The sequence below is a fragment of the Hippocampus comes genome, unplaced genomic scaffold (genome assembly GCF_001891065.2).
Source record: "Hippocampus comes isolate QL1 unplaced genomic scaffold, H_comes_QL1_v1.1 scaffold105, whole genome shotgun sequence".
In the NCBI taxonomy this organism is placed as follows: Eukaryota; Metazoa; Chordata; class Actinopteri; order Syngnathiformes; family Syngnathidae; genus Hippocampus; species Hippocampus comes.
In genome coordinates, this window is record NW_017806235.1 from 1,476,849 (window position 1) to 1,497,797 (window position 20,949).

General features: G+C 44.0%; 2 protein-coding genes and 1 long non-coding RNA gene across 7 annotated transcripts in view; 2 read left to right on the forward strand and 1 right to left on the reverse strand.

Annotated features, from left to right (window-relative positions):
• The window catches only part of LOC109507407 (integrin alpha-6-like), an 11,565-nt gene extending 2,723 nt beyond the window's left edge, over positions 1-8,842 (forward strand). The window contains exons 2-25 of the mRNA XM_019856819.1: positions 833-960; positions 1,035-1,114; positions 1,634-1,895; positions 2,032-2,163; positions 2,504-2,717; positions 2,821-3,014; positions 3,212-3,309; positions 3,395-3,522; positions 3,601-3,690; positions 3,840-3,901; positions 3,982-4,151; positions 4,342-4,482; positions 4,737-4,852; positions 4,935-5,091; positions 5,192-5,269; positions 5,612-5,691; positions 6,549-6,626; positions 6,717-6,819; positions 6,915-7,085; positions 7,526-7,627; positions 7,790-7,900; positions 8,347-8,445; positions 8,533-8,658; positions 8,760-8,842. Of these exons, the coding sequence (XP_019712378.1) occupies positions 833-960; positions 1,035-1,114; positions 1,634-1,895; positions 2,032-2,163; positions 2,504-2,717; positions 2,821-3,014; positions 3,212-3,309; positions 3,395-3,522; positions 3,601-3,690; positions 3,840-3,901; positions 3,982-4,151; positions 4,342-4,482; positions 4,737-4,852; positions 4,935-5,091; positions 5,192-5,269; positions 5,612-5,691; positions 6,549-6,626; positions 6,717-6,819; positions 6,915-7,085; positions 7,526-7,627; positions 7,790-7,900; positions 8,347-8,445; positions 8,533-8,658; positions 8,760-8,834 (2,995 nt within the window). The 3' untranslated portion in view covers positions 8,835-8,842. The remainder of the gene's footprint in view (positions 1-832; positions 961-1,034; positions 1,115-1,633; positions 1,896-2,031; positions 2,164-2,503; positions 2,718-2,820; positions 3,015-3,211; positions 3,310-3,394; positions 3,523-3,600; positions 3,691-3,839; positions 3,902-3,981; positions 4,152-4,341; positions 4,483-4,736; positions 4,853-4,934; positions 5,092-5,191; positions 5,270-5,611; positions 5,692-6,548; positions 6,627-6,716; positions 6,820-6,914; positions 7,086-7,525; positions 7,628-7,789; positions 7,901-8,346; positions 8,446-8,532; positions 8,659-8,759) is intronic.
• A 1,460-nt stretch (positions 8,843-10,302) lies between these two features.
• Positions 10,303-19,519, reverse strand: LOC109507405 (neurabin-1-like). Of its 4 annotated transcripts, none has more exons than XM_019856816.1 (22): positions 19,407-19,519; positions 19,129-19,202; positions 18,422-18,465; positions 18,016-18,132; positions 16,150-17,855; positions 15,647-15,779; positions 15,443-15,563; positions 14,895-14,999; positions 14,620-14,710; positions 14,402-14,551; positions 14,162-14,215; positions 13,641-13,741; positions 13,137-13,265; positions 12,945-13,041; positions 12,820-12,880; positions 12,490-12,626; positions 12,174-12,403; positions 12,013-12,078; positions 11,559-11,772; positions 11,342-11,440; positions 11,013-11,201; positions 10,303-10,704 (listed from the first exon to the last, which is right to left on the reverse strand). In XM_019856816.1, exons 5-22 carry the CDS (start codon positions 17,680-17,682, stop codon positions 10,483-10,485), a joined length of 3,732 nt encoding a protein of 1,243 aa, XP_019712375.1. In that variant the 5' UTR covers positions 17,683-17,855; positions 18,016-18,132; positions 18,422-18,465; positions 19,129-19,202; positions 19,407-19,519; the 3' UTR covers positions 10,303-10,482. The 4 variants fall into 4 exon arrangements, with proteins under 4 accessions (XP_019712375.1, XP_019712374.1, XP_019712377.1 ...); XM_019856815.1 differs by lacking the exon at positions 18,422-18,465 and adding an exon at positions 18,798-18,841; XM_019856818.1 differs by lacking the exons at positions 11,342-11,440; positions 18,422-18,465 and adding an exon at positions 18,798-18,841.
• Positions 17,862-19,502, forward strand: LOC109507408 (uncharacterized). Of its 2 annotated transcripts, none has more exons than XR_002166457.1 (3): positions 17,862-17,967; positions 19,147-19,235; positions 19,423-19,502. It is a non-coding gene; the product is annotated as an uncharacterized LOC109507408 (long non-coding RNA). The 2 variants fall into 2 exon arrangements; XR_002166458.1 differs by lacking the exon at positions 17,862-17,967 and adding an exon at positions 18,472-18,570.
• Positions 19,520-20,949: the final 1,430 nt, after the last annotated feature.

Below are 20,949 nucleotides of genomic sequence, written 5' to 3' on the forward strand. Positions count from 1 at the left end.
CCCCGGAAGGCCTGCTTTGGTTTAAAAAAAAAAAAAAAAAAAAAAAAAAAAAGAATAAATTACACCTCTCTCTTTGGGATGCCTCTGTTATGGTCATTCTGTTGCTCTGGCCTTGGCGTCCCAGTGATTCTGCACTATGGTATGTGTGCGTGTTTGTGTGAAAACACTCCAGCGCACACACACAAACACACCGTCTCTGTTTTTCTTTGGTCTTCCTGTCGACTGAGACAGCATCATGGGGCTTCCTCCTCTGTTGCTCAATGATAAGTTTAATAGGCGGGTCACTGTCAGTGAAACGGTGGGTCATCCACGAGCGCATCATGTCAGCGCTGTATTAGTTTTCAAATCAGAAATTAACAATAATGGCTTGTTCCAAAATTTTTTTAACGTTCATGCAATAAGGGCTTTGGTCACGAGAAAATGGTTGCAATATCTCGATGTGATTGTGGATTACATATGACACTTTTAAATTTAGTTTTTAGCAAGCCTCGTGGAACTTGACATGCTTGATTTGCTTTCGCGGGCCGAACAAAAGCATCGGCTAAAAGATGACATCCTTGTTTTTTGATAGCACTCCCCTCGCTCACAGTTCAACGCCATGTGGCATTTGCCTCAAATCCTCAACCTACAAAGGGCGCCCTGTGTGTGCGCGGCCAGAGATAGAAGGCATCCTTGAATCGGGCGCTGTGTTAAAGGCCGGAATGCGACACACAACAGGAAGCGCGAGTAGAGTGAAGATGACAGTTTCAGCTGCTTACACTGCCCAGTGCGCAATTGATGGAGCCACAGATGGTGTTTTTCCTAATATATTCCCAACTTGGGTCTGTTCCAGGCTACTGGTCGGAGCCCCGAGAGCCAAAGGCTTTAGCGGTCAAAAGGCATCGATAACGGGGGGACTCTACAGCTGTGACATGAGCTCACCCTCTGCAGGCTGCGTGCGGGTTAATTTTGACGAAGACGGTGAGTTGAGGGTTTTTTTTTTCCCAACTACTCTCTGAGCTTTTTCAGTAATTTCACATGAATTGACTGTGCAGAGGACACCAAGAGAGAAAGCAAAGAGAACCAGTGGATGGGAGTGACGGTCAACAGTCAGGGGCCAGGAGGCAAGATTGTGGTAAGACAACCAAACTTTTTTTGACAAGTTCATGCCACTGTTACCGTAAGGAGTTCAAATAGTGACAGTACTGGACATTATTGTATTTCGGTCAAACTCAATAATCAAAAATAAACGTCTTACAGATGGTTTCACATCATGGATCACTTCAATATAGTTCCATGAAGCCAATTCCTATTTTGCAGTTTTCCAGACAAAAGAGAACAAAAACTGTGAATGAGTTATGTTTATCACTGAATAAAAAAAATTGGTTAAAATGCGTATGAATAGCTGTCGCTCGGGTTCACTTCAAGAGGTACACCTGGAATGAGATCGGAGCAAATACTGTAATTCCCCCGCTGTGCCGTAGATGGCTGAAAAGTGCATCGAAACTGTGCTCTCCTTGCCCATGTACGAGGGGATTCCAGTAAAAAAAAAAAATCTCCAAACTAAAAATGTATAGCAGGGGTGCAAACGATGAGCCACGATGACGTGGCGGAACATTGTACCGTACCGAAAATTGTTTTTTCCCCGATGTAGACTTGTGCCCATCGATACGAGCGCAGGACCAATGTGAATAGCCCCATCGAATCCCGTGACATCATTGGCCGCTGCTACGTGCTGAGTCAGGATTTGCAAATCGACCCTCTATCCAGCGAGGATGGAGGAAGCTGGCATTTTTGCGACAGCAGGCCGAGAGGTCACGAGATGTTTGGCTCCTGCCAGCAGGGCATGTCAGCCACTTTCGACAAGGACTACCATTACCTCATCTTTGGGGCTCCGGGAGCTTACAACTGGAAAGGTGAGACTGTATGATTGTTCGGTGCATTTAATGCTGGGGGACCGATGTCATGAAAAGCTTTGCATTTGGTGGGGTGTAATAGCAAACTCAGTCAAATTTAGCTGTACCACTACTCCCTCCTCATCTTCTAATCTAGGTGTGGTCCGCCTGGAACAAAAGAATGACACCCTCCTGGAGATGGGCATTTATGACGACGGCCCTTTTGAGGCAGGGGATGAAAACGAGAAGAATCCCGATCTTGTCCCTGTCCCTGCCAGCAGCTACCTCGGTGAAGCACTCACTCGCCACGGCCGCCATGCGCGCACAATCTTCCACATACACACACACACACACGGCACTTACTCGCCACGGCCCCCATCCGCGCGCAATCTTCCACAGTGTCACAATTTCACAGAGGTGGCAAAAGTACTGAAGTAAAAAAAAAAATAAAAAATTATATATTATATATATATATACACACACACACACACACACACACACACACACACACACACACACAGAGTATGAAATGTACTTAATAAAGGAGTAAAATGATTATACAGTTAGCTACAGTAATGAAGTCCCCATACATGTACTCTATTTGTTAAGGCTTTGTCTCGTGGTCGCAGGTTTCTCCCTGGACTCGGGCAAAAGCCTGATCAAGAAAGGCCAGCTGACGGTGGTGGCGGGCGCTCCACGGGCCAACCACAGCGGCGCGGTAGTGCTGCTCAAGAAAGGCCCCGATACGACGAACATCTTGCTGGAAGAGTACACGCTGGAAGGGGAGGGGCTGGCTTCATCATTCGGTTACGACCTGGCCGTGCTGGATCTCAACGGGGACGGGTGAGTAAAAGTGGAACGGCGGAATCTTTTTTTTGGGTCGCATTAAAAGTTTTGGAAGGTGGGTAGTAAGAGTATCTTACATGCTGGCGGTGTCGTTTGCTAGCTGGGAGGACATCGTGGTGGGAGCGCCTCAGTACTTTGAGAAGGATGGCGAAATCGGAGGCGCTACGTACGCCTTCGTAAACCAAGCCGGAAAATGGGACAAGGTCACCCCCATCAGAATAGACGGACCGAAGGACTCCATGTTTGGCCTAGCTGTGGAAAATCTGGGAGATATCAACCAGGACGGTTACCACGGTGAGGCTTCCGCTTCATTAATTTGGGGAAAGAAAAAGTCTGTTGCTTCTCTCAAAAATAGTATATTTTTAATGCAGATGACATTTCGGCTGCATACGGTAGTTATACAGAATTTAACAGCCGTTGGAATTATGAGGGGGGACCTTAAAATTTGAGAACCCCTCCCTTAAAGTCACGATTCTTTTTCACTCGAATAGATTTTGCAGTGGGAGCCCCTTACGATGATGACGATTCAGGAAATGTCTACATCTACCATGGATCAAACACAGGACTCCAATCCACCAAAGCGGCACAGGTGCGCAAAGAAAACCTCTTGGCCCAGCATAATGTTGACAAAATGTTATCTATCACCTCTGAACAAACGTTCATTTTTGCTGTAGATTTTGTCTGGCAAGCCTTCAGGAGTGACAATGTTTGGTTACTCCCTAGCGGGTAACATGGATCTGGACAAGAACTCCTACCCCGACCTGGCTGTTGGATCCCTCTCTGACGCCGTCTTTGTGTACAGGTGAGTGCTCCCCGTTTGTTTTTTTTTTTTTTATATCTCACTTCCTGCCCACAGAGAAGCTCAATCCTGTCTTTTCAGAGCCCGTCCAGTCATCGCCATCCAGAAGGAAGTCAATTTCATACCAAGGGAAATTGACTTGACTAAGAAGAACTGTGGGAACAAGTTCTGGTACGCAATCTTCAACTGTGACCAAAGAGCTGTAGCTTGTTGGTTCAAAGCCAATTTGTCTCCTGGTCGGTCTTTCTGACATGCTAATGCTAATGAAAACACAAGTTGACGCGCTCGGTTAATCACTTCTGATCGTGTTCCTCCCTCAGCATGAACATTCAAGCTTGCTTCACCTACACCGCCAACCCCAAGAGCTACACCCCGAGACTGAGTAAGATCAATCCGCCTTCTCTTCAAGAAACACTTTTCCTCTTTGCGTACACCAATAGTGACTCTTACGTCCCTTTCTAGCCTTGGCATACACCATGACGGTGGACGCTGACCAAAGAAAGAAGAATCTCATCCCAAGGGCCTCTTTCACTCAGCAGTCGGCCTCTGACAGCGAGTACGAATCCCAAGGGACCGTCGTCTTGGACACCAAAGGAAGGAAGCAATGCGTCACACGCCAGCTGGCTATACAGGTTCGAATGCTTCTTCGCAGGAATTTAACGACAGAGAGACTTCATCTACATTTAGAACTGCTGGATTGAAGTCACCCGAAATGGGTGAACTAGCTAACCCAGCGCTGAGTGCAAAGGGGCCAGGAAAACAAACCAGTACTTTTTGTACATGTGTAATGTTGGGTGTGAATAATCCTACGTCATCCCACAGGACAATATTCGTGACAAACTTCGAGGGGTGCCCGTCGACGTGGACGTGGAGATCCAAAATAGGCAACGCAAACGTCGACAGAGCTCCTCTGAAATGCCGCCTGTCCTCGACGCTAAAGACACAGTCACAACTCGGCAAGAGGTACGCGAGTCCAAATAATTCCTTGAGTTAGCGTGAGCAAGTACACTACTGAATAATTAGAGAGTAACTTGATGATGATGATTTATTTATTTTTTTTGAATCAAAGCATGAAATACAATTTGACAATGAACCGAGGCACAGCTACTTTGTGGCTCTGTTCATGCTAAGACAGCGATAAGCTAGCAAGACATTCTGAATAGTCATGTCATGTATCTTACATCATGCTGCTCCGTATTGTGCTCATATCTCGGTAGGTTCAATTTGTGAAAGAGGGTTGCGGCAGTGACAATATTTGCCGCAGTAACTTGAAGGTGGCGCATCGCTACGGCTACAAGACAGCTAAAGACGACACCTTCACACCTCTACCATTGTAAGAAAGAAGAAAAAAAACAAACATTTTGTCTTGATTGTGCACCTCCGTGTTTTTGAGAAGCCTTCATCTTTGCGTTTAGGGAGAATGGTGTGCCGGTGATCTCGTTTACCAAGCAGAAGGACATCGCCTTGGAGGTCAAGGTGACCAACCAGAATGGAGACGACGCACACGAGGCTTCGGTGGTCGCTTCCTTCCCGCGTGCCTTCACATACTCGGCTTTCCGCGGACCGCCCAATGTACGCGTTATTGCACACACCCCACCGCGCGCGCACACAAATTCACACGCTTTTTGGATGTCGTACTTTTGCGGATGCGATTGAAAGACTCTGATTCCAGGTTGTAACTTGCACGGCCAATAAGAACGGCTCTCAGGCGACCTGTGAACTTGGAAACCCCTTTAAACGGGACTCTGTGGTGAGTGCGTGACTCCTCTGTCGACTCCATCTGGTCTCATCTCTCTTCAAAGTGGGATGTGAACGATTCACTACAGTTCACTTTTATTTCACTTTGAATTCAATGCATTTGTATTTAAGGTTAATGTCCGCAGTGAGTATCTTCCTTTGTGTAGAGATGTTCAAGTGGTTGACCGCGGCTAGTTGCTATGGTAGTCTGAAAAGTTGCTAAATCTGCCAGCAAAGTGCTAAAATGGATTCTGTGAAGCAACTTTCAGCATTCTTCCTGAAACAACTGTCGCCCATGTGGCTTTTTGTGTGTGTGTGTGTGTGTGTGTGTGTGTGCGCGCGCGTGTGTTTCTAGACAACCTTCTACATTATTCTGGGAACAACAGGCATCTCGCTGAACACCACCGAATTAGAGATTGAGCTTCAACCTCAAACGTAAGTTGAACTGGCCATATTTGGTACACTACCACATTTGTAGTCCTTCTGCCAGCACGTCTCCAAAAATATAAGGGTGGGCAAACGTTTGTGCCCACTTTTGATTTTCAAGACGGACAGATGGGCCAGGAAAAATACGTAAAATAATTCATTTGCGTCTTACAATAATAATTCAGTCAAATTTATAAAATTACATTAGTTATGTATATTATAATTAATAAACTGACAATTAAAAAAAGAATTAGAATGTATCTGTGGAATAGTTAATTTTATTAATATTAATGTAATTTAGCAATATTATTTCAATATTCAGTCTTGAATTTTTGGCCATAATTCCAAAATATACGTTTGCCACAAACACCACAAAGAACATCATACCTACATTCAAGCATGATGACGCCATCTTGAACAGGGGGCTGTTTTTCCTCAGATGGAACTGGGGCCTTCGACACGGTGGAAGGAATTATGAACACTTCCAAATAGCAGTCAATCCTGGCTTCTTCAGACTTCTGATTGAGAAAAAAAAAATGTCAGGAAGAGCCTGTGATAGGGGGGTGTGCACACAATTGCAACCACATTGTTTTGTCTCATTTTACTTTTACTTCTCTGCTCGAATATATTTTTAAAAGTAATACAAATGAACACGTCATAGGTCACAAAATTGGTGGATTGTTCCCCACCCCCCTCCTCTGTTTATTTTTCGTCTCAAAAAGCTGGCATTTCATCAGAGCTGTGTCGACTTTTTATTTCCACTTGTAGAGGACGTCCAGTGGGATACAGATTGTTCAAGTGTAGCACATATTACATGCTCTTACATTCTTGTCATGATGGAGGTTGGTGCTTTTGATTCTATGCAGAACCAGCGAGCAGCCGACACTCGCCGCTGTTAAAGCAAAGGCGAACGTGGCCATCACGTTGCAGCTGACTATAACAGGGTAACCAAACTAAATTTTAAAAATCTATATAAAAAACATACACCTGGACAGAATTGAAGGCAAACTGCGTGTCTTTCTTTTTTTTCCCAGGCAAGCGCAGCCCTCACAGGTGCAATTCTCTGGAAAGATCAGAGATCAAAATGCCATGAGGACAGAAAGCGACATCGGAATGCCCCTCATGCATCAGATCAGAGTGAGCACAGAAGAAAGTCGGCCACCCTCCGTAGCTGTGACTTCCTCTTCCTCATCCTCCTCTGCAATGGTTCATTGTAATATTGCATATGTCAGATCATCAACATCGGAAGGCGCTTGACGGACTTCGGCACTGCCACCCTTCACATTGACTGGCCCAAGACCACGGAGCAGAACAAGTGGCTGCTCTACTTGATGAAGGTCACCGCCACAGGCGTGAACCACATCGAGTGTACGCCGAAATCGGAGATCAATCCTCTCAAAAAGGTCAGTGGGGAGAAAATGTGATGTGACTTGATGAAACTTATGCCGGGGTGCCACTCGATGGCGCCAAAGCCCTTTCGAAATAGGAATTGGTCTCAAGGATTTATGTTGAAGTAACACATCACAACTAATAGACAAGCTTGGTATATTGGGGAGGAGTTTAGCCTGGGCTGTCTTCGTGATGCGCTTAAATTTTTTTTTTTTTTAAAAGATAAGTTTTGCTCAATTAATTTGAATTGCACTGATATTCAAATGGTTTCTTATCATCGTAGTATGTTTACAGTTAAAACGATTAAAATAGCAATTATATTTATTTTTAGGACATTTTTATTTGGTGGTTTCCGTGAGATCTTTTAGATGAAAAATATCAACCTTGGCTCAATGAAATTTTCGAAACCTTGGCCTAATCTTGTTTGTTTTTTTGTTGTTGTTTTTTTTTAAAGGAAGTCAGCAACAGCAGGATAAGAAGGGCCTCAACAAAGACCAAAGACGGTGACCAAGGAATTATTTCACGTTTGGTGGACAAGAAGAATTCTAAAATTCTGGTAAAAAACACTAGTTTTGTTTGAATCCTTTCACAGCAGTAAATTGTTAAGACATTAACTTGTTGTACTAGAAACAACAAAGTCGAATGATTGCTTACGGTAAGTGTTTGGGCGGTACCGCACTAAATTTAATTTGGTGGTTGGCTGGCTCTCTGGTTACAGTCATGTGACGACGGGGCCAAGTGTGTGAGGATCAAGTGTCCCCTGAGAGGCCTGGACAGTAACGCAGTCATCACCCTTCACTCCCGCCTCTGGAACAGCACATTGTTGGCGGTAACTGCTCTAGGATTATTATTTTTTTTTTTGTATTGTTGTTGACGTTTTCATTTATTCTGAGGAGGGGTGAGGTATTCATCCATCTCTATTCAAGACAAACCCATTATTATCACGATTCCTTTTTTATTTTAACTTGATGATTGGACCCGACAGAACGTAGTGATTGAATAGCAAGAGATTTTGTCCTTATTTGGGGTAAACATATAAGATGTCATTGAACAAATTTGAGATTTTAAGTCTTTATACAGAGCTTTGATATAATTTATGAGTGGATTGATATGCGTAACATTGCTACAGTATTTGATGATCACATAAGCACGATGCATAAATTATAAATGACATTTGTCAGACCGGATTTCCATGATAACGGGCCGCGTTCAAAACACATTGCATATTTATTTCCTTTTTTTCCATTATTATATTATTATTGCTTTCCTAAACAGGATTACAACAAGCTGCATCACGTGGATGTGATCGTCAAGGCGGCACTTCAGGTTGAAAGCACAAGAAAAATCACAGCGATGGAGAATGCTGAGACACAGGTATACACACACACACACACACACGCACGCACGCTAAATGTGACTCAGAAAAGAACAAACTTCATTTCTTTTTTTTTTCTTTTCCAGATGAAACTCACTGCGTTCCCTGAGAGGCATGAGGCCCAATACGGAGGAGTCCCATGGTGGATCATTTTCTTGTCCGTTCTCTTCGCCCTGCTCTTACTGGCGCTACTGGCTTTCCTTCTCTGGAAGGTAGGAACACGAACACACACACGAACACACACACACGTCCAAATATTGTTCAAAATAAGGTGATGATGATGATGTTTATCTAACTACTTGCCTCTCCTCAGTGTGGACTTTGTCGAGTCTGTGGGAAAAAGAACAAACAGGACCTGACAGAAAAACAGAGGCTGACAAATGCGTAAAAAAAAAATATCTAAACAAAACTGAAAGAGAATAAGTAAGACAAATTTTACCCGGCCGCATATTTCTCTTTTGCTTTCTGGTCGTTGGATTTGGGCTTTCCTCACTGAATTACGTGGCTCCTATTATCGCAAAAGCTGAATGGTTTGGTTTTTTCTGATATGACTGTCGCTGGAAATAATATACAGTACAGTGGTACCTCGATTTAACAGTGCCTCAACTTTCCGGTCAAAAAGAATGTGGTGCGCGTGTAGTTACATTTGCAGGGGCATGCATCTAGGAGGGTGATGGTGGGGGGGGAACTTTATATATTACCGGTACATTTATTTATAATGCTAGACAAGGGAAATCAAATAATTTCTTGACGGCCATAAAAAGACGCAGTTGCTAAAAGCGAGGAAAATGTGGCAAAAGTCAAGTATTGTGAAAATGAGGTAAAAAAAATAAAGAGTTCATGTTATTGTTACTGCTGTATATTTGTACACAGCACAATACTGTACAGTGCTGTTTTTCTTTGTTGCCAAAAAATGAAAATGTTTTTTGTGGCGCTGTAACATTATCTGCATTTCCATTGATCTTCGTGGGGGAAGTTGATTTGCGATATTTTACTAACAAGTCAAGGTACGACTGTGCACGCATGGCCTTGGGGAGGCGGCACTTATCTTCAGTCTTGGGCCTTCTGCATCGCTCTGATTTGCTTTTCTTTGCTCGCCGTTGTACTGACAGCCACTCAACACATGAACCCTTTTCTTCTTTCTTCACACTGACATCTTGTCTTTTTTTTTTTTTTTTTTTTTTTTAACGCAGGCAGTGTGGCTTCTTCAAACGGGCCAAACACGAAGACAAAGTTCCCAGTTACAACGCGGTTCGGATCAAACGTGAGGACAGAGACATGAATGCGGATTGGCCAAACCTAGAAAAGAAATCTTGGGTGACAAGCTGGCATGACAACGAACACTATTCTTAACCGTCAATCACATCCTGGCGGAATGTAAATATCAAGACAAGATATTCATTTGTACATTTTTTTTTTCAAACTTGTGCTTCAGGGGGTCGTAAATGCAAGTAGAGACATTGGGAGAAATGTTGTGCAGTGGAGGGTCCTTCACTATTTTTGGAGCTTTGTTTTGTACATTTTGTGTTTTCAAGTGTTGGGGTGTGATGGAGGGAGAAGGTCAGGGAGTTTATAGATCATTTTTTTTGCCATTTTTGTATTTATTTACTCAAGGGGTTCTTTCTGTTACGCACTATACAAGACCAAAGAGTCACATCATGCCAACACGCGTGACTTCTAAATTGTCCCCAACAATGATTCTGTCTTAATTAGTACCTTGTGGATTGACTGCAGTGTACAAAAAAAAGCAAAGCGGGAATTGGCAAATTGATTAAAATTTCAAAAGAATGAATTCAGTTGCCATATTCATGTGTGTATGGTTGGGTAACAATTTTCTAATTAAACGGTGGAAAGTGGACGTTTAAAGCATATTTATTAAAACAAGACATTTTAAAATCATATGTAAAAGTATAAAAACGATAAGTGCTGTAAATGTGAGATTTGTTGGGTGTTCTCCCATCATAACATAAATTAATAAAACGTTTTACGGAAATGCTAACCGAGTTCATCCAAGCTGGTGGAAATGTCGAGTTCTACTAGAGGAGCGACTCGGTCCTCGCACTTCTCCCGCTACCGTGCGACTCCAGAGCGGATGTATTCTCGATGACCACACCCTCACTCTTGAAATTCTTCTCTTGACGCGCGGACGACTCCTTCCACCTTTTCTCCCTTCCCCGCTCTTCTTTTTCCTCATGTTTCTTCATCTCCCTCAGCTTCTTCTTGAGAGACGCGCGGTCACTTTGACACACGCCCATGGCCTGACGACAGAAAGGAAGCAAAATCTGTGACGTGACATGGCAAGGTTTTCCACCAGAGGGCGTCCAATACCCAAATGAAGACACGTACAAAAACATAGAATTATTAATTTTTTTTTTATAGCATAGGCGATCCAATCAAACCTTAGTTGAGATCTGTTTTTGGTCCCAATCTTTATTTTAGATCAGGCTTGCATATTGTATACAAACAAATTATGTCAGAAAAGGCAAGCATATACACAAATTAAAAGCTAACTTCAAACAATTATTTGACTTTTTAAAAAAAAAAAAAAAAAAAAAAAAAAACTGACCTTGAGTTTGTCAGTGTCCATTGTGAGAAGCTGCGCCCCGTCCACACCCTTGGCTGCAAAGTCACTCATGTATTGCTCCATGTTCACGGCCACCAACCACAGACACACCTGCTGGCTGCTCCACTCCAACACAGGTCGACTTTGCCACTGGTAGTTGTTGTTAACTGGCAGAGGATCGTCGTCCAAGGTCTGGTAGCCAAGAGTGGGGGAAAAAAAAAAAGTGGGAAATGCGGTTATAGATGGTCAGAAAATCATCAATGGAGAAACAACTTCTTCAAGCGGAGCAGGCAGGAAATGGGGAAGGCAAAGGGAGGAAAGGAATGGCTTACCTCCGTGGATGCAAAGGTGAATGTGCGAGAGTGTCCACACAGCGAGTGATAAGAGCCGTGACCCCCTTTGCTGAAGCTATCCTTTAGAGAGCCAACATTCTGAAGTAAGGAGCACAAGTGAAGGAGGCTACTAAGGTGGCTTAGGAAAGGATCCTTGCCCACTCTATGTCTCCGCAAGCACATGCAAGCTAGTATGTTAGCGGCATTTTCTTCATACCTGATCTATTCTACCAGATGTGGTCAAGTAAGGCAAACTGCTGCTGGACACGGAACGGAGATTCTCCCTGCCGCCTTTAGGTCTCTCCCCTACCTCCTCTTTCTCCCTCCCTCGCTCTGCAAACCAGGCGAAAGGCAAGCAGGAGGGCATGGAGGTCACAGAGCCTGATGGAGAAACTTCGGCTGGCTCATCCACCAGGTCGCCGCACGACGCCCTGGACAGATTAAAGGATGTGTTGTATGGCAAACATGAGTGACATTTTTTTTTTTCTCCAAATTTCTGACACCGAGCGCCACCGGAAAAAATATGTCTTTCCAAGTACCACAATTGTGACCAACATTAAAATACAGTCGCGCACGAAAGTAAATATACGATATGCGTCTTGGCTCAAGGGCTGGGGAAACAGCCCGAGAGGAAGAGCATTGAACATATTTGCACAAAATGTCAATCCCACCTGCTGTTCCTGGACCTTCTCTGCAGTTTTTCACTCTTCCTCTTGCTTAGGGACTTACGCAGACCACTGCACAAGAACATCAAATCACAGCATCGCATTCAGGAAAACTGAAAAATGTCCGGTCTCGTATTGAAGTCCAAAAGAGAAGTGGTTCAGCGCACCTAAAGTCAGGCATTTTTCTTTTGGATTTCTTGGATGTGGAGGGTTTAACCGGGGGGGCGATGACGGTGGCGATGGTATCGGTGATGAGGTTTGGGGGCGTGAAGACGACGGACACGTCGGCAGGGCTGTGAACCGAGAACGAGGAAGAACTGGAAAGTTCAGCTCGGCCGCTCCTCTGTCCAAGCTCTTCGGACTGCGATTCGCTCTCCCGTGGCCTTTGATCTACTTCCTGCTTCGGCGACAACGTGAAGCATCAGCCGGATGACGACGGCATAAAATGTAACTACGTGCCCGCCGACGTTCTCAACCTCACACCTCTTTCTGAAAACTCTCTCTGAGTTTTTCTCGTGAAGGTGGATGGCGTTTGCACTTCTGGGCCAGCTGACCTCGTGCGATGTGCGCACTGCAGTCTAGTCGTTGGGTGTCAGGAACTGCAATGGACCATTCGGGATCTGACACAAAGATAATACACACAAACCACAAGTGATATATTGCTATTTGCACGTATACGTCAGCCATTTTCTTTTAAGGACAAGAGTATTTAGTTCCAGCTCGTGTATTGGATATCACCGCGTTGTTCAAGTGGCGTAGTTAGTTACTGGTCAGCGTAAAAGTACGATAGATGTCATGAAAGCTGCTGCCTACCCGGGACCGCTCGGTCCACTGCAAGATGCGTCCCTGCCGTCGCTGGGTCTTTTCGCTCCAACTGAAAAAGCAGATGATGATCACGGTTAAAATTCGTGCGAGCTACATGAAGAAGCCGTCCTGACCTGGTATTGAAGCCTTTCAATAGTCTCCCTGTGCTTGTTGTCTCTCTCCTCCATTTCCTGACGCAAATCTGCTTCTCTGCTGTCCGCCTCCTCCTCCCTGAGTAAACGTTGTTTACATGTCGAGTCCCTCAAGTTAAGGGAGAGCCTATCATTGTGCAGTCCAGAGCTAACAGAGTGGAATTAAACGATTACCTGCTCTGGTACTCTCTGACCAGTCTCTTGGCCTTGCCGTACTTGATTTCCAGGCTGTCAGATTGGCTCTGGGCATCAGCCAGTCGCTGGCTCACCACCCTGCACAGTGTCTGGGCCTCTTGCCAATACCTGATAAACACAGAGAGGCTGCTAAAGCAACAAGAAGTAACGTACAGTAAGATTTCAGATTCTAAAACTGTACACTGGCTTGTCGTAATGATAACCACAAAGGTCTTTTCTACGGCAACCTCGGGTGAACTTCTGTATGGCTTACTTTTGTAATGTTTATGTAATATTAGCATCAATGCAAAGGTTAAGATGTGAAATCAATACCGAATGTTACAAGAGGGGCTTGCGTTTACCACTTTGGGGCTGAATTTCAACTGTGCGGTTGAAATTCTGATTTTGTTGCGTTCAAGTGACACAAATAGGATGTGTCATGGCATTGCTGTCAGCTGTGAATAGGGTAAAAAAAAAAAAAATAGAGTATACATAGTGTCACACTTTTCAAGCTTGTCAGCTTTCTCTTCTCCATCCTCCACTTTTTGTTGCAGCTCTGCCTTCTGGCTCTTCCATCTCGCCTGCTCCTCCTCAAATGCCTTTAACTGCATGGAGAGGGGGGGGGGGGGGGATGTTGTCACTACTGTTAGTAAACGTGTGCGGCATATGCTGTATCCAACACACAAAGGGATATGCTCATCTTTTCATCAGTCCAATGCCCAAAGAGAGCTATTTTTAGCAAACCGGCTGAATCTTCCAACATCAAGACTTTGAAAACGCCAAATAAAAGAGTCATTGAAGTCACACGGTTGGAAATAAGGAAAGACATATTTTGTGACCGAACGGCAGTTGCTTTTCCATTTTTGCAAAAAAGGAGCAGACACGGAGAGGTGGCCCGTGTCCTAAAAACACCATCTTGAGCCATCCCTAAATTGGGTCAGACTGTTCCAAATGTGGATGTGAAAGGTCGTTTATAAACATGGATATCGGGGATGTGTGAGTGACAGCAGACCGCGTAGCCTTACCTTCTCTCGGGCGCTTTTGAGCTGGGCTGTTCTTCTTTGCAGTTTGGATTGAAGCTATCGAGACAACAATTCAAAAATGTGCAATTAAAGTAAGGGTGATACAAAAAAAAAAAAAAAAAAACAGCAACATATACAAATATTACCAAAGAGGAGGGAATATTGAGTTGGCCTCTCCCCTTTGCAGTTAAAAGCCCCTCCAGTTCTCTCTTTCAACTTTTTTTCTCGCTGCATATAAAGTACCTTCTGGTATTTGAGGCATAGTTGGTTGTTATCAAGACACGATAGTGCAGACATGTCCTCCTCTTCGTCGTCGTCATCTTCCTCCTCAGGTACTAAGCTGGCCTCAGACATGCCGACATCAGTTTCTGAATCCCCACTTGTCCTTGAACTCTGTTATGAGGACGGATCAGAGAATTAGTGGACGTCACTTTTTCTCGATAACATTGTCCACCATGAACCTTTTGTGATGCTTTCTCCATTTCAAGGCTCTCGTTGACTAAGCGCGCCACCTCACTCTCCACACCCTCCTTGTCTCGGCCGATCACAAACCTTTGGGTGGCGGAGAAGAAATCAAATTTATTGCACAGAAATAATGCCGAATGTACAAACGGATCCACAAAATGATGTATTTTTGCAAGCCTTTTGAGGGGGAAAATAAAAATGTGCTGTCATAAGACACTACTTTGGAAACTAGTAGGGAAAAAAATAGTGAAGAGCAATGTGAGCTACTTACTTGACCAGGCCTGATGTATTTTTGAGCACTGTTGCTGCAAACAGCTGGGACACTCCGACCAAACTCACACCATCCACCTCCACAATCTGATCATTCACGCGAATCCTAAATAAAATCAATTTTTTTTTTTTTAAATTCTTGACATTGGCTCCATTTCAAGACATCATATTTTATGCAGGGTATTCTTAAAAAAAATCTTGCAGCCAAAAATGAGCAGCTTGAAGAGCCGCGTAATGATACATATCACATAATACCGGTAGTTCCTATGAATTGTTAACAATCGCAAATTTGTGAATGTGGAAGGACATGTTCTGTATCCATTAATGCCTTCACCATTCGACATCCTTGATATATTGTGGGTTGTACTCCAAAGTTCGGTTCGGTATCATGTTCAATTGGTTAGCAAAACACAGCTGCATCGTTGGAAGCCCCCCCCAAAAATTAATAAATAATAAAATAAAATAAACCCTCCAGAATATCGGAGTAGTATGATGACCAATGTCCAATAGAATTTATCTTGCGGGAAATACAGATTTAGCATAACATACCTTCCGTCCGTATGTGTTGCTCCACCATCAGTGATTGTCTTGACAAAGATCCCAAGTTTCTCCAGGCCCTGGTCCGCTCCTACCCCCATTCCAATAATACTGATGCCCAGCCCATCATCTCCTGGAAGAGGGAAAAATAAATCAACCAAGAGCGTAAGAATTTGTAATGCTTAATTTTATGACTGGAAGAGGAAAAAGACAAACCCTTTTCAATTTCCACTTGGAAAAGATCCATCTTTTCCACTCTCTTTTCCAGTTCATATTCGGCCGAGGCGGACACCGGGTCAATATCTTCATTGCGTCGGTTGTATTCGACGTTACAGTAAGTGGTGTACACCTGAAGGACAACGATGAGCACACATCATCGACAGGGCTGATGGAATAGCAACGGCACATCTTTTTGGGATTACTGGTAATTTAATGTCACGACTCAACCTTATGGAGAGCGCTTTCTTTCAGCTATTCTTGTTTTTAAAACTGCTCTACAACTAAAATTGAGTTACTATTTCAAATATCAAGCCAATTTAACACAGTGTAAACCACAAGTGCAGAGCGGTGACATTTTCAGGGAATCCTGACAGAGTGAAGCATGTGGGATCTTGTCTTTCCTCCACCCTGACACGCTACAAACACGGGCACGGGCTCGCATTTCTCTCTCAATACACACTCAGGGACACTGCAAAAAATCTGTCCCAGGATTTGCTCACCTTGATTGGTGCTGAGGAGAAGCGGACTTTTCTCTTGGCGCCGTCTGCGCCATCTCCATCATCTTGGTCAGACAGTTTAGGAATGCCAGGAATTTCTTCGTACTCCAATGAAAGTCGGTTGCCCGTACGGAGAGAGCTTTCCAGATCTTGTCCGGGAGAAGTTGCATGCTCCACACAAGACTCCTGCTTGAAATATTGATTCTCATTCCCGCAAAGAAGCACTTCTTTGCCTCCACTTATGACAACTTGTCCCTTGCTGGCGTCTTCTGTTCTCTCATCTTCCTGTGGCTTCATCTGGACACATTTCTGCATTTCAGGTGTAACGCAAGCTTTCTTTTCGACTTCACTTAGTCGGCAAGTCTTCTGAACATCCTCTTTTTCACCATTTTCTCGCAATGCTTCACCCATGTCGCAGTGCTCCTCGCTCGGGTTGTCAGTGTGCTGGCTCGGCTCCTCCCAACATTGTTCATTCACCTGCTCGTACTTGTCTGCAATGAAGCTAAAGTCTCTTGCTATTAGCTCCATCAAGCAAGGATTTGATGTTTCCAAAATGGGATCTTCAAAAACATCATCCACCAGGTCTTCAAAAGATACATTGACAGATACATTTTTAACCATGAAAGGCTCTCCGTTATTTACAAGATACTCTTTATCCTTTTCCTCACTATCATCACTGTCTGACGACTTCACTTGGACAAGCTCTACCCTGAGTGGCTCCTCGGGGTTCAAGGTAGAGTCAAGAACTGCGCTTTCGGCCTCTTCTTCCTTTGATTCACTCACTGGGGGGTGCCCATGCTCCTCAGCGCTGGAAGGAGATTTAGTTGATTCCCCACTGAGGACATCTGACATCAGAGATTTAAGGCTTGTTGTTAAAGAGGTCTTTGGCAAAGGCATATTTATGAGGTGTTCATTGGTGCATTTGTCTTCATTCCAGCTTTTATTTTCATCTTTGCTCAGAGAGCATTTTGACAACTGCCCTCCACGACCAGCACCTGTCACTTTTGTCTCAAACAACTTCCTAGTCACGGAGAACTTTTGCGCTAGAGCAGCCCTGTCTATGTCCTTTATCTCCTCTGATCGGGCTGGTTTGTCTTGCGAGAAAGTTTCAGGAGTGGAAATGCTGGCGACGGAGCCCGTGACCAGGGGTCTGGCGGCGGGAAATGGTGAAGCTTGGAGGTGCATGTTGGGATTCTGAGGAGATAGGAGGGATGTGGCGCTAGAACTACACTGGCCCGAGTCAGCAATTTGTCTCAGCTGTTGGTTGTCCATTTGGAGGAAGATGTTGTCCCTAATTTTAGGCCCTCTGGTGCTGTGGGTTCTGCCTCGACCACTGCTGGGGAGGGACACAAGGGGGTCGGAGAGGCTGGTTGGTAGACCTGAATGGTGTACAGAAGAACTCCGGGAAGACACAGCCCTGGAGCCATGCTTTAGGCCGGTCCCACTGTCAAACGAGCATTTAATGGCGTGGAAGTCAGTCTCGTATGAAATCCTGTGAGGAGAGCCACTTCGGCCTCTATGGTCTGTCCGCATCATTAGGATAAGACAAGTGAGGGAAACAAAAACCTAACTGCGTTGAGAAGGAAGATGGAGGAAGGGAGACGCTGGTAAAATGAGCTGGTGTTCAAAAAGTGGTCAAAGAAGAGCTATTATCCAAAAAGCGAAATCTCTCCGCCAATTTCTCCAATGGTGGCGAAGGAAGTCAAAAGCTAAAGCAAAACGAACACAAGCAAGGAGGTTATGAAAAGTACAATAAATGATGTTGATATTTGTAACCGTAGCCACAAAGAGGCCACGAGAGGTCGACTTACCGGGCAGCAGGTGAGCAAATTCCTTCGTTTGTGTCGTCGAACGTAACTCAGCGACCACCGAGCAGCAGGTGAGCAAATTCCTTCCTTCGTTTGTGTCGTCGAACGTAACTCAGCGACTTCCACTCCCACGCAGGTAGAAAGTTGTGGCAATTAGCTTGTTTGCTGCATTCATCAACTGTCGGAAATTGCCCAAATTACATTCCCTCCTCCTGTAATATTCTACAATATACTACAAGCGACACCTTGTCTCTTATTTGACGAGTTATGAGTTAAATAAAAAGCATTTTAACCCAGTATAAAAAATCTTTCCCGAGCGTCAATGCGTAGATTACGGAGTGTACGACCGTCTTTGAAAGCATCATTTCTTTCTCTTGTGTGGCGCATGCATGCCCTTTTAAAGACCAACACCTTTTTGTTTAGTTTATTTCGTTCAAAACTCGCAAATAAAACCTTTTTCATCTTACCGTGAGTGCTGTCGCTTCGGAGTCATGCGAAGGCGTCTCCCTCACTACGACAAAGACAGACAGATGGCGACTCATGCTTCTAAATACTGTAAATGGATAATCCTTGGTAATCCTGTGTAAACGACTCCAGTAACTGTGAAACACTGACGGTGAGTGGGCACCACCGGGCCATCTACATCTAGCTCTGTAAATTATCCATCACATCATACAAATCTTTCCCGAGCGACAATGCGTAGATTACGGAGTATACGACCGTCTTTGAAAGCATCATTTGTTTCTCGTGTGTGGCGCATGCATGCGTTTTTAAAGACCAGCACACCTTTTTGTTTAGTTTATTTCGTTCAAAACTCTCAAATAAAACCTTTTTACGTCTTACCGTGAGTGCTGTCGCTTCGGAGTCATGCGAAGGCGTCTCCCTCACTACGACAAAGACAGACAGATGGCGACTCATGCTTCTAAATACTGTAAATGGATAATCCTTGGTAATCCTGTGTAAACGACTCCAGTAACTGTGAAACATTGACGGTGAGTGGGCACCACCGGGCCATCGACAGCATCTAGCTCTGTAAATTATCCATCACATCATACAAAATAGAACCACGGGTATCATCTAATAAATTAATTATTTTGCATTTCAATACAGCAGGCTATTCAAAAACATGCAATACCATCAGATATCAGCCATGCATTATTCTACAACCAATTACCTTTTACTTCTGTTGCAGAATAATCGTAAAGATGGTCAATTTCTCTTCATCCACTGAGATTCTCAGAGGAAAGCCTTGTATGAAGACACCTGTGTTTATCAATGCAGGTACGTGCGCGCAAGCTGCGTGTGTGTGTGTGTGTGTGTGTGTGTGTGTGTGTGTGTGTGTGTGTGTGTGTGTGTGTGTGTGTGTGTGTGTGTGTGAGGCAAATGAGAGCAGTGATGCAGTACCTGCTAATGTTCTCCGTGTGGGTGTGGGTGTATGTGTGTCTGTCTCACCTGTGTGTTGGCACAGTACACTTCTTGTGTCTGTGTGAAGTGAACTTGTGTGGCAGATGGACCCAACTGGACCGGGCTGAGCGACACAAAGCAGACTGGTTCCACTCACTGTGACCTGGATCTGAATGGAGACCATTGTCCCAGGTGGCAATGGGACCTAGATGATATTAATAGTGGCCAATGAAAAAGCCGTCCTTGGAATGAGGTGAAGCAAAAAAGGAGGGGAGGAATGGAAAGTCAATTTTAATATTGGAAGAAGTTAAATTAAAATAAAATGGGTTTGAAGGTAAATTCCAAACGAGCAAAATGGTCGTCGGGAGTTTGAGATGTATCATTGGTTCTTTATTTATTTATTTTTTATTTGGCTTGCAGCAAAATTTGAGGTACAAGCACCGCAGTTGCTCGCAGTGTATTTATGTCACTTCACAATAAATATCAGTTTGGCAAATAGAGAACAATTCTTCAGAATTATTAATGCTAACAAATAATGGGAAATGCGATCGATATCAGTTTTGATTTGTGACTGTAAGACCGATTAATGCCGTAAAAGATTTCTGTGAACTCTGTATTGATCATACTGGGAGGAAATAATTCATTCATGTGATGGTTATTATGTGTATAATATTGTCATATTTGGGGAATAAATAAGGTCAAACCATCCCATCTGTGTGACCAACTCATAATGTGTGTGACTTTGTGTCCTGAAACTGTATTTGACAGACTTTTGTGCTCCATATGGTTGTCAGTTCACTCAAGCATACTCAAGGAATTTCACAGTGTGTGCTAAATTCCCAAGACACAAGACCACAATTCAGTACCTCTCCAACTATTTTGCCTCCTATTTTGTTTGGTCATCGGATGGATTTTTGTTGCGGTCCCGTGATGCAACTCCCATAGAGAAGGCCTTTCAACCCCTTTTCACATTGCAGAATATTTTGTACCATTCTATACAGAGCAAATCTGAATGAACATCTTGATCCATCTGCTTCGCTGCACCAGGCTGGTTTACACACCGCTTCATGCAAAGTCACGTCATTTTTCTCTACTGTGCACTGATGCATTTTTGCAACCCGACTGAACTTTTGAGTAGCAATCAGCAGATGTCCTGGATAAACTTTTGCCCCCTTTGCTATACTTACAGACGGAACTGGTTTTGATATTCTAGAGAAAACACACTCACTTTCATCCCACAAATATTTTCTTCTGAATAGTTTCTCAAAATTTGTGTAATTTACAGTTTTGTCATTCATGCCTGTAGTGAACAGAGATCCAGTGCAAAATCTTTTGATTCTGATGATGAACAGTGAGATGGAACTGCTGTGTTGCAGAGATGGTTCACACGCCTATTTTAAGACAGGAATCAGTAGGGAAAGTACAGATAGATGTTTTCAAACATAGGGAGTAAAAAAAAAAAAAAGTCGTACGAAAAATAAATACTCAAGTACGAATACCTGCCAATTCTACCTAAACACATTCATTCATTCATTTTCTGACCTGCTTATCCGCACGAGAGTCGCGGGGGTGCTGGAGCCTTTCCCAGCCG

Coding starts and splice junctions, on each gene's coding strand:
- LOC109507405 (XM_019856816.1), bottom strand. CDS start 17,682: ATGATGCGGACAGACCATAGAGGCCGAAGTGGCTCTCCTCACAGGATT. Junction 15,780..16,149: donor TCTCCTCAGCACCAATCAAG/GTGAGCAAATCC, acceptor GTTGTCCTTCAG/GTGTACACCACTTACTGTAA. Junction 11,441..11,558: donor CATCTGGTAGAATAGATCAG/GTATGAAGAAAA, acceptor TCCTTACTTCAG/AATGTTGGCTCTCTAAAGGA.